The 12,931-nt window shown below is 35.5% G+C and overlaps 2 protein-coding genes across 2 annotated transcripts in view; both read left to right on the top strand.

Annotated features, from left to right (window-relative positions):
- The window catches only part of LOC117569322 (uncharacterized), a 191,158-nt gene that overhangs the window by 164,119 nt on the left and 14,108 nt on the right, over window positions 1-12,931 (top strand). The gene's annotated exons all lie outside the window — the stretch shown is intronic.
- LOC117568590 (angiopoietin-related protein 1-like) overlaps window positions 10,360-12,931 on the top strand; it is a 38,069-nt gene continuing 35,497 nt past the window's right edge. Inside the window, exon 1 of the mRNA XM_052005889.1 lies at window positions 10,360-10,468. Coding sequence (XP_051861849.1) covers window positions 10,391-10,468 — 78 coding nt within the window. The 5' untranslated portion in view covers window positions 10,360-10,390. The remainder of the gene's footprint in view (window positions 10,469-12,931) is intronic.

Genomic DNA, 12,931 nt, shown 5'->3' with positions numbered 1-12,931 from the left:
AGATGCCTTCTTCTACCTGTTACATACATTTCCTGCCGGCACAAAGTTATAATACCCTTCTACCCTATGGGTAGCGGGTATAAAAAGACTGCGTAAAAAATTTTAATGTAATCACGTTTATAATAGGAAATATAAACGAATTTTCTATGCAAAGAAGTATTTGAAAATTTCAAATTAATTTTTTTTAAAGTCTGCTCAATTCCCTCGACTGAAATTAGTTTGATACCGCGATATCTAGGCTTATTGTTAGCCATTTCCTGCAACTACTTTTTAATGCCATTAATTGATTTTCTTTGCGTTCTCAAGACCGTTAAAGACATTTGCCTTTAGTACAATTTCCTGTTGAACGCCACGTGATCGTAATTTGCTGAGGCAATTTTCATAAATTTCGACACCAAAAGAGCTTGAGGCTTAATTTGAAATTAATTGTGCCGAAAATGTATTCAAAGTCGGTTTTGGTTTTGGTTTTGTTTTGTTTTTGGGTTGACGGATAGTCAAAGTCTGTGTCTTGACTGCAATGAGTGCAAACGAATGATTACTCCAATTTGTTTGGCCAAAAAATCGAACGAAAAAATTAGAGAGCTGAAATTGGCCAATAGCGCCAGCTGGCTTATCGACAAGCCAACCCACTCGAATGCATAGCGATTAGCTGGGGCGCACCCCCAACATTCAAAGCAGCTTGCAAGCTTGCAACGTTCAGCTTGCAACGTGCAACGAACGTCCCAGTTGGCAGTTGCCAAGCTCCCGCTGCGTGCTGCAAGCGCCAGCAACTGAAGAGAGAGAGAGAGAGAGATCCAGATCTAAGCTGGAGTTGGAGTTGGAGTTGAGCTCTGTGGCTGCAGCTCATTAATAAGCGCCGTCTTTAGCAAACGTTGGCAACAAGCACTTGAAGCACTTGTAAAATGCAACATTTGTTTGAGCGATAAAATCACCTTCAATAAATTCACAATGAACATACCAAAAAGCCGCATAAAATGCAAAAGAGACTCGCTTCCCCCCGCCCTCCTTTTAAACGACGCATGCCACACGCCCCACGACAACAACAGCGACGATCGAGATGCAGATGCAGATGCAGATACAATGGCAAAACAACAGTGCTATCTGCAAGTATGCGAATGCATTCATTCTACACTCTTATGGGAGACCTGCTTTTGCCTGCCGGGCTTTTCACTCGCCGCATGGAAACATTTTGTGTGTGCGCTGGAAAAGCGGGCAAACACCGACAAAGTTGCGACCACCGTTGCCAAAGACTTCAACGAACGCGACAAAATAAAAAATAGAGTTGTACGACGACCACCTGCAGATCTCCCAGAAGAAGAAGTAGAAGAAAAAAAAAAGCCGATCTATGGTATAGAGTGGACCATGGAGACATCGACTGGCAAACATTTGTCGTCGCTGCTGGCTTCGTCTTTGGATTTGGCTTTGGCTGTGGCTGCGTGCAACAAGCACTTGCCCCATTCAAATGTCTTTGGAGCGCGCCTAAAATATGCAAAGCTCTTTGAATATCTTGTAAACGAAGCACTGACCCCCAGTGCGTCTCTTTTGGTCAGTCAGCTACCTCAGCATGTTGCCGCATGCCGCATGCTGCCATCTGCTCTGCTGCTGTGCTGCACTTGCTCCAGTTGTCAGCTGGGCTGCTGCCCGTTTTGGGCAGCGCTCACATTCATTTCCCTTTTTGTGTATCCCATTCACTGACTGCTTGTCTCCCTCTCTCTCTCTCTCTCTCTGTCTGCCTGTCTGTGTGGGCTCGTAATTTCAGCTTAGCTTTTGGCCCAAACAATTGAGCCAACGGACCGTCTTTTGACAAAGAGTCGTTTATAATTTGAGCTCTACTTCGTAAATGGGCTGTGGGAATGCAAGAGACGCGAGTCTCATGTTGCAAGGCAGCGAACAGGTTGAGTAACAACTCTCAGTCAAATCGGTGGCATCTACTTATTAAGTGCATCATTTTGGTTGTTAAATCTTGTAGTCAGCTGTAATTATGCTTAAGTTATTTGGCATAATTGCATTGAGCAATTTGCAGCATCAAATAAAGGAGATTCAAGGATTTACATGTTTAAAATGTTTTATTTTGCAACTCGAACTTTTTTATTTGAAATTTTAGATAGTTAACACTAAAACAAATCATATACTAACTACAATACATTTATTATAAAAAGTACGATATTCTCTTTTTAATATAATATATACCATCTTCAGCTTAACGCTTTTAGTTAAGTTTAGGCTTATTTTAAAAAACAGGTTGATCTGAAAAATAATTTTTAACTATTTTTTTGATGGTTTGTTTAGCTTTTAAAAGAAGTTGTAGAAGTCATTAAATAAATAATTGTATGTTAAATAATGGCTATCTGGTTTAAGTTGCTTTGCCTATCAATTTGGTATATTGTACACTCTATGGTATATTTTGAATGTATTAATATATTGGTATACCAAATATAACCTTCAGTATATTTTGTGCTCTATGGTATATTTTAATGTTGTAGTACGTCGATATACCAAATATAGCCATTAGTATATTTTTTACTCAATGGTATATTTTAAATGTAGTAGTATATCGATGTTATATTTTGACCTCTATGGTATATTTTGGATGTTGTAGTATGTCGATATACCAAAAATAGCCATCAGTATAGTTTTTAATCAATGGTTTATTTTAAATGTGGTAGCATATCGATGTTATATTTTGAACTGTATGGTATATTTTGAATGTAGTAGTATATTGGTATACCTAATATAATCTTCAGTATTTTTTTACTCTATGGTATATTTTAAATGTAGTAGTAGTACATGTTTTTCTCTATAGTATTTTTTAAATGTAGTAGTATATCTATATAATAAATATAGCCTTCGGTATATTTTGTACTCTATGTAGTATATCGATATACCAAGTATTGCCTTGAGTATATTTTGAATGTAGTAGTATATCGATATACCAAAAATAGCCTTCAGTGTATTTTTTACTCTATGGTATTTTTTAAATGTGGTGGTATATCGATATACTAAATATAGCCTTTGGTATATTCAAGAATATATAAGAATAGTTTACATTTCTACCTTTTATTATTAGTCACAACATGAAATCTTATGCCTAGTAGTATATCTTAAGACACACCTTATTGAATTATGCAAAGTTCCACATTTGTTAAAAATCAGCTTCTAAATGCTTTTTGCCATTTCTATAGTTTATTGGAGAACCCCCAAAAGTTGTTAATTTGCTTGGAATACATTAGTGTGCTGAATTATGTGATAGACGCTGGTGTGGAAAGCAGTTGAATGTAATTTGAATATGAATCGAGCGGAGTCAGCATTAAACATGCCAAGCACTAGTTTTTCCACACGTTTCCTGGGTCGATAGCGAGGTGAACCCCAATGGTTAGATAGGCCACACCTACATGGATAAATATTGTACGAGTATGTATAGTATGGTGGTAATACGCCTCTGCACCTCGACCCCAAAAACGAAGAAAAAAAGAGAGAAAAACACAACATGGACATATGTTGGAACGATATTAATAGCACGTATTACGAGTTGTCATTTGAGCCAAAGTCAGCTGTCTGGCATTGCAATGAGACAATTTCCCAATTGCCAATTGCAGGAGTGTCGGACGGTGCCCAGCAGCGTTTTGGCGGCAAACGGCGACTAAATTGAATCAACAGCTTCCCTCCCCCCCTCTCTCTCTCTATGCTACTTTGTGGCGTGGCACGAATGCTGCAGATGCAAAGCAATTGAAAGAGAATGCTGCGTGTCGATTGCATGTGCCGCAAACTAATCGAACGAATCGATCAAATTCTCAGCGGAGCACGCAAGTGCAGCAGCTATGAGGGAGTGGGTGGGGGGAGGGGAGGGGTAAGGAGGTGGGGTTTGTCTATCAGCGATTGCAGCGGTAACTGGGCAAACGTAACGCCCGCTGCTGGAATTCAATTATGACGACGACTGGGCGCCGAGCCGCGCTGAATGCCGCTGCGAGGCAATAAACAAATGTACGGACAACAAACGTACGTAATATTTAATAATAAAGCCACACTCAGACAACAACAACAATAACAGCAATAATACGAACAAAAAATAAATAAGTAAGAAATGGTAAGTGCAGCAAATGGAAGCTGAAATACTCTTGCAATTTTACGTGAATAAATAGAAAATATATGAAGCTCAAAATAATATGAAAATAAATAAATAACTACTATGTAAAATTGACTAACGAATATTTGACTAAATTAAAAAAAAATAAGTAAGTAATTCTAAAATGTTAGTGGTTAATTATCAAAACTCTAGAAGTTTGAATTTTTAGAAAGAAAGAACATATTTTTTGCCTAATGAATTATTTAAAGTCGCTAAGATAGGGAAGTTTTCGATTTTCTTTGAAAAATTATATAATATAAAAAATAAATAAACAATATGTGATAAAATATCAAAAAATATGCCATAAAGATATACCAAAAAAAATATACCAAATTTAATCGATGATGCTAGACTAATCTCCTGGTCATAAAATGTTAAACTTACTATAAAACACTCGCATGTATTTAAGCAGTATAAATAAAATACCACAAATTATTAAAATAAAATTATACCTAATTTCATCGAGTTGATAGACTAATGGCTTGAAAAGACAGAAAATAGTAGAAGTGGTAGCATATTAAACTTAACATAAAACATTCGTATATAAGCAGCATAATAAAATACTAAAAAATAATATAACATTTTATTAGTCTATCATACTAATTTTTTGGTTAGACGGTTAGAGTAGTATGTAAAGCTTAGCGTAAACACTCGTATATAGTATAAGTAGTATAAATAAAATACCAAAAATTATACAACATTTCATCGATGATGCTAGACTAATCGCATGTTCACAGTATGTTAAAGTTAGCAAAAAAAAAACACTCGTTTATAATTACGGTAAATAAAATACCAAATAATATACCAAATTTCATCGAGATGGAAAATATGTAGTAGTAGTATATAAAACTAATATAATTGTCCTACTATGCTTTGTATCTTTGTTCCTCTCTTATTGCATTACAAAATTCTTAACGTAAGCGTTATGCCCTCTGTAAGAGCAAAAACAACAATGAAGACTGGGCAACAAAATGCGCTTTGTCCATTTGGCTGGCTGCGCATGCGCTCCGTCTCAGCTCAGCTCAGTTCAGCTCAGTCCGCCCCCGCTGGCCATGTGTGTGGCAGCCACCCGCACCCAACTGCTAACAACAACAACCACAACAAACACAGCAACAACAATCACACATACACTTTGGGCTAACAACAATAAAACTTATTTATGTCTCTGGTCAAATTTGCGCCGCTATTTTGGGACTTATTTGACAGAGCGCCGTTTTGTAGCTGGCTCAGATTTCCACAGAGGGATGAGGAGGGACGAGTGTGAAGAGGGCAAGTGAGCAAAGAAAGAGCTGGCTATATATGTACATACAAACATATATGCAGATTGGATGCAGGCAGTGCCCAGTGGCAGTTGGCAGTTGCCCATTGCCCAGTCAGAGATTCGTTTCAGCGTCTTGTCTTTTGTTTGGCCGCGCCAAAAGGTTTACGACCTGTTAATGTCCCAGCTAGGCAAACAGACGGACAAACGGACAGACAGACAGACGGACGGACAGCTGGACAGCCGGATAGATTTTTTTTTTTGGCCATTTGTGTTTTGGTTGCCACGACTCGTGCGACTCGTGTCTGTTTTTTGCCGCTGTTGATACGCAATTTGGCGCACATTTTGTTTATATTATTAAATAAATTTCATGTTATGTTTATGGCCTCATACATTTACCGAGTGTGTGTGTGTGTTGTGTGTGTTGTGACGCTGCCGGCAGCAGCCACTGTGCTAAATAAATTGTTGTCCAGTCATTTTATTTTGTATTTTTGTTTTTTCGTTTTTTTTTTTTTTTTTGCTTGGTTGTGCCCAAAAATAGACAACAACTCCAAACGATTCGTTTTAACAGCTTTTCAGTTTGCCAAATTATGCGATTCATATTTGATTTAATGATCCATTTTGCTAGTTACAGCCTCTTTTTGTGCGAAAAAGCTTCTCTTTCAATATGGTTAAAGAGTTTTATTGTTCAAGTTGTGGGAAGACCGATGAGTTGAGAAATTCATTATGTCGTATTTTGTGGAGGAGTTAGATATTATAGCAAATCAGTAGAGGATTTTCTGGGATAACATTTGTTAGATTTAGTAAATTGATACACAATTTTATATAAGATGAGTTTGTCAATTTTATACCCGCACCCATAGGGTAGAAGGGTATTATAACTTTGTGCCGGCAGGAAATGTATGTAACAGGTAGAAGGAGGCATCTCCGACACTAAGAAGTATATATATACTTGATCAGCATCAACGCCGAGACAATCTAGCCATGTGCGTTTGTCCGTCTGTCCGTCCGTCCGTCCGTCCGTCCGTATGAACACCTAGATCTCAGAGACTATAAGAGATAGAGCTATATTTTTTTTTCGACAGCATTTGTTATGTTTGCACGCAGATCAAGTTTGTTTCAAATTTTTGCCACGCCCACTTCCGCCCCCGCAAATCAAAAAAATCGAATAACAAGTGTAATTTTAAAGCTAGAGCTACGAATTTTGGTATATACAATAATTACTGTAGTAGTTATGATTCCTGATTTGGTTGCGATCAGATAAAAATTGTGGAAGTTATTAAAGAAATACTTTTGTATGGGCAAAAACGCCTACTTACTAGGGGTCTGAGTTGCTTTGGCCGACAATCTGGCACATTGTGCCGTCTATGGTATATTTTGAATGGTGTACTGTATCGATATACCAAACATGCCATTTGGTATATTTTTAGTATTTTTTATAGTATTTTTGGTATATTTTGAAAATGATACCGCAATATTTTGCCTTTATTAAAAATGGGTAGCGGGTATCTCACAGTCGAGCACACTCGACTGTAACTTTCTTACTTGTTAGTTACTGAAACGTGACTTAGTATTTTCTAACTTTAGGCAATTAAAGCGTTAAAATAACATATGTTTGACCATTTTTCAATATCTATCATTGGTGCAGGCTTTATCGTTAGGCAGTTTTCTGATGGATTATGAATCTAACATGCATAGAGTTTTAATTGAGATTGTTTCTGATCCTAAGAACAATTTTCTTTTAATAGAATTTAAATCTGGAAATATTGAAAAATGATGATCTTAATTTAAGAATTTAATTTGTGAGGTCTTAGCATTTTCACAAATTCATACTTTCGTACTCTCATACATTAAACAAATATGGATTATTTTAAAAACAAATAAAATTATTTTCTTTTACTGTACTATCGAGAACTATCGACGAAAGATTTTCCTTGCTATCGCAGATAGTCGATAGTTTATGAAACCTGTCACTATCACAATCACTATCGATGGCGCAGACTATCGATAGTTCTCCACCTCTAATATACAATATATTTTACTGAACGGAATTCCTTTATTTGTTAGTATGACAAACTTCTGGCATAATAAGGGAATGATCATATTTTAATATTTAACTATTATTACTATAGTATTTTCCTTATTTTTTCAATAATAATATAAGTTTACTTTCAGAATTCCTACATTTGATAATAAGATAAATTTCTGGCACATTTAGTGAATGACATTATATTATTATTAAAGATTTGTGACATCGCTTTAGATCTTTTTTAAAAAATGATTTTAGTCTTAATTCTTAATTCCGATGAATTGTAGCATTCTTAATTATTTGTTGAGTTCAGTTTTATTTCCACTTAGAATGGAATTTAGAACCTTTTTGCTTTTAGGAATTCTAGCTTAATTGTGCTGATTAAATATGATTTCTTAAGCCTCAGGCTGACTTGCCACAAATTGCAGTTAATACAAGTCGACAGCATTTAATGCAGATCAAGCCCCGTTTTTGGACATATGTTCTTTGGCCTCCAAGGTTCTCGTGTTTATAATTAGAATTTTGTGTGGTCTGCATAAACTCGATTCGTTTCGATTCGTTTGCCCCTAATGAGTTGTATTATTAGAATTAGATTAGATTAACGTATTTCGCATTGTCATAGGGGCTGCCCTCAACCTACGGTCGACAAACAATTGTCTCTCGAGACTCTCGAGGTTGGAATTTGTGGTTCATGATGATGGAGAGAGACTGTGGACTGTTGATTATAGTTTGGCCCACATGAGCGCACGTGCACTTAATTTATTTCAATAAAAACATAATTTCCAGCCTATTATCCACACTCGCACTCATTCTCTATTATACAATGCGGATCCAATTAAGCTCTGTTGTAGGCAATTTTCTCTGTTAGATTCTCAAACTCGAGCTCGAACTCGAACAATTCCCATATTTATGGGAGCGAGCGTTAATCGCATCGAAAATGATGTGGGCTTCAAATTCCCCCGACTTCGATAATACTTATAATAAATCTCGTATTACATTATGCATATGAATGCGTTGCTTTGCGGCTTGTATTAAATTTCGAGCAAGAACGAAACGAGAAAAAAAGTGTTAAAAATGGAACCCAAATCAATGCAACCAAATGCACCATAAAACTGTCACAAAAATCCAGCAAAAGAAATGAAACAGAGAGAGAGAGTGAGAGAGTATAAAAGAGGCAACCAGATCATAAAACATAATGGTCATGGATTCGATTTTTGTGGACCGGGGTCACAATTCACTCAACAAGAAAGAATATTCTCGCACTCTTTCGTTTACTCTCTCTCTCTTTCTTTTTCTTTTGAAAGTTCTGCGCCTGGGAAAAGCAATCCTCAAGCCTCGGTTGGTAACACGATATTTGCTTTTGGTTATGGACAAACATGACACTCCAAATATGCGCTGTATATGTTTATATATACGTATATGCAACAACGTCCAGAGTGCGTCGTGCGTCTTGCATCGTCGCTTTGGGGCACTTGTTGCCCGTGTTGCACTTGCGACGCGTCGCAACGCAATGAATTACGAGCACACACAGTTTCTTATCAAGTGAAATATGATGTTGTGCTGTGCCCACAAAAATGTGAATGCATTTCCTGTTTAAAGACCTTTCTCTCTATCGCACGCCGTTGACCTAATGCAGCGCCAATATTTGCTCTGATTAATGAGCCCAAAACTTCTTCAACTTCTCTTCTCAGCCTGATAAGCCGCCCATAAACTGCCCTCAAGTGAACCCAAAGAAAACATAAATAAAAAGGGAGCTGCTCTCTGATAAGGTTTAATGGGAATCGCGTTACGTAACATCATTCGAAAGAGTTCCATGAAAAATCAAAGTTACTTTAAAGGAGTGCACCATAAACAAGTATTTTTCGATTTTTTTGATTTGCGGGGGCTGAAGTGGGCGTGGAAAAAATTTGAAACAAACTTTATCTTCGTGCAAACATAACAAATGCTGTCGAAAAAAAAATATAGCTCTATATCTTATAGTCTCTGAGATCCAGTGTTTCATACGGACAGACGGACAGACACACAGACGGACAGACACACTGACGGACGGACGGACAGATGGACATGTCTATATCGTCTCGGCTGTTGACGCTGATCAAGAATATATTTTATACTTTATAGGGTCGGAGATGCCTCCTTCTACCTGTTACATACATTTCCTGTTGGCACAAAGTTATAATACCCTTCTACCCTATGGGTAGCGGGTATAAAAAATCTTGATTGATTACAAGACTTGAATAATGACTTTTCCGATCTTAAAAAAATCATCAAAATTCATCATCATCAATCTTGAAATAATATAATAATTATAATCTTATTAATCTAGAATAAAACATACTCGAATCAAAAGTTTAATCTTGAATTTCATTCTACATTTCTTTGTAGAATTTCGATCTTGATTTAAGAATTAAACCTTTTGGTTCAATTTTGACATCATAACAACTTGATTAAAAATTCACATCATTCGATTGGGATAATGACCATCAGCTAATACAAATTGTGCAGTTGTGTATGAGAGAAGAAATGTCATAGTTGGTAAATATTTCAAATTCTTATTTTTTGTTTTTGTGTTAGTACTATACATATAAAATATTTTTCTTCGTGTGTAGTAAATTGACTGCATTAACGGCCGGCATTTAAATTAGTATTCTGATGAAGATGCTCATTCGCCCCAAAGAAAAAATGATCTAGTGATCAACTGAGAATCTCAAATCCAAAATGTAATTAAAACATTTGGGTATAGCTGCTATAGTGCATTATAATATATATAATATCAACAAGAATATAAACGTATTATGTAGTATTGTACTTTATCACTATTTCACAATTTCATCTTTCGACCTCTCTTCCGTTAAGAATGTTGGAGCTTAATCTCAATTGCTTGCATACATCCGAAATTCAGAGCTAAGCTCTTCACCGACTCAAACGAAATATTTAATTTCAGATTCATCTTTGTTTTAATCCGATCGAGGCATTCGAAATGGGTAGAACAAAAATAAACGTAGTTTTATTAATAATCCTCAAACTATTCTTGGTGGGCACAACAACAGGAGAAGAGGTGAATATTGACATATGTGTATACAGTTAAGAAAGTGCTTAATATTTGTTATTTTCTTCCTATCAGACATGCGAGAACGACCGAGAAATGGACAAACTGTGCGGGGGTCATACCTATAAAAGTGTGAAGCCTTTGCTAGACTACTTTAAACAAGTTCGTAATGAGTTAGACCAAAGTGAAATTAAGGAAAAGCATATAAGTGAAATAAATGCTGATCTTATGATAAAGTATCATGAAATTGTAGGAATTCATGAAAAGCTCATGAAGGAGGCATTTCAATTAGATGAGTATAAAAACAAAATAATAAGAAAAGAAAACGATTTGCAATTGTGTCAAAGTAAAGTTGATAAATTAGAATCTGAGATTAATTCACAACAAACAACTATAAACAAATTAACAATACATTTATCAGATAAATCCAACAATTTGGAAGTATGTGAGGATCAATTAAAAAAGCTGAATTCTAGTGTTATTGAAAAAGATGAGAAAATTTCTGGATACTCTGCAACAATTCAAAACATCACAGAACATCAGAAAACAATTAGTTTGAAATTAGAAGAGATGAAGACATTAGAAGAGATAAAAGATAAAGACATTGAAATATGCCATGCAGAAATTATTAAATTAAATAGGACATCACATAATAATAATAATCCTTCGAGTTGTCTCCCTTTCGGAGAACATCGTGGTGTGCATGAAATTGAAGTTTGTGGTGTTGGTTCCTTTGATGTTCTATGCGATAGTCAGTTAGCTGGGCCTGGTTGGATAGTAATACAGCAGCGAATTGGTGGAAAAGAAAACTTTACCAGGGATTGGGCCACATATCGCAAAGGTTTCGGTTCATTGGATAGTGACTTTTTCCTAGGATTAGAAAAGATGTATCGACTAACGAGTCAGCAGCAATACGAACTCTACATACATTTGGTTGCCTTAAGTGGCAGCATCTTCTACGCTCGATATGATGACTTCAAAATATCTGATGAAGACCATGGATACGCACTAAGTTTGGGTAAATTCAAGGGAAATGTTTGGGATGCGATGAGTAACCACGAAAACATGAAATTCACAACATTCGATCGGGATAATGACCTTGATGATGCTAACTGTGCAGTTTTGTATAAAAGTGGCTGGTGGTACAAACAATGTTCTCATTGGTAAATATTTCAAATTGTTATTTTTGATGTATTAGTATACATGTTAAATAATTTTTTCCTATGCAGTGACTTAAATGGATTATACGGCAATAATCTATATTGGAATACTGAAACAGAATATTTACTCAAAGAAGCTAAGATGCTTATTCGTCCCAAAGAAGACAAAAATAAGTGAAAAACTGAAAATTCGAAATCGGAATCCTTTTTTTACGATTTAAATCGCACTAAATATATGTGGTTAACAGATTGACATTAGAATGTACCAACGAAAGAGATGAGATTATATTGATATTGTTGTAATGTATGACATTTAGAAACAAATTCAATTTTAGTTAAGTAAGCTTTACATCTTCAGATACTGTCCTATTCTTAACTTTCGGCAGAGCTGCTAAAGCTACAGTTTACTAATTTAATGTCATTATTATTTTGATTGTTGTTCTCGCTTTACAAGTTAACCTTAAAAAAGAGTAAATCACTTTTATTTCCAAATTTTTTACTTAATGAAGTTGAAGATAAGAATCTTTCTGTTAATAAAATTGTCAATAAAAATAGCAACGTTTATCAATTTCATCAAAAAAATCTATAGTATTTATTAAATTCAATTTTTTTCTTGAATGTTTCAACAATTTCATGACATTTTCTTCTTTTTTGAAATACAGCCGATTTTTTGCATTATTCAAAATTAAAAATAAACATTATTTACAATATTACATAGCTTATAGCATCCTTGATAATATCACGAATTGAGGATCAATATAATATTTTTTTATAATACAAGCTTCGCTATTTTACCATTTTCTATTTTGTAGCTGCTATTGATAGATTTAAAAATAATTTCTAATATATACATAATATGTATTACATATACACCCAGTCCTTTTTTTACGCGATTTCACTTTAACGCGGTTATTTTTGCAGCGCAAATTCCTTTTTTTACGCGGATTTTGCACTTTAACGCGATTGCTTATCAGTGCATTATGGAAAAACTGGAGAAAAATCCTGAATTGGACTTCACCGATGCTTGGAAAAGTTATTCTATCAAGGATTGCATCTTATACGCGTCAAAAGCAATTTCTGAAATAAGTCAACATACGTTAAACGCATGCTGGAAATCTAACCATTTTTACGCGATTTTTATACTCGCTACCCATAGGGTAGAAGGGTATTATAACTTTGTGCCGGCAGGAAATGTATGTAACAGGTAGAACGAGGCATCTCCGACCCTATAAAGTATATATATTCTTGATCAGCGTCAACAGCCGAGACGATATAGCCATGTCCGTCTGTCCGTCTGTGTGTCTGTCCGTAT

This window comes from Drosophila albomicans, chromosome 3, assembly GCF_009650485.2.
Source record: "Drosophila albomicans strain 15112-1751.03 chromosome 3, ASM965048v2, whole genome shotgun sequence".
Taxonomy (NCBI): Eukaryota; Metazoa; Arthropoda; class Insecta; order Diptera; family Drosophilidae; genus Drosophila; species Drosophila albomicans.
The sequence above is the reverse complement of the archived record's forward strand: the minus strand, read 5'-3'. Positions and strand labels throughout refer to the sequence as shown.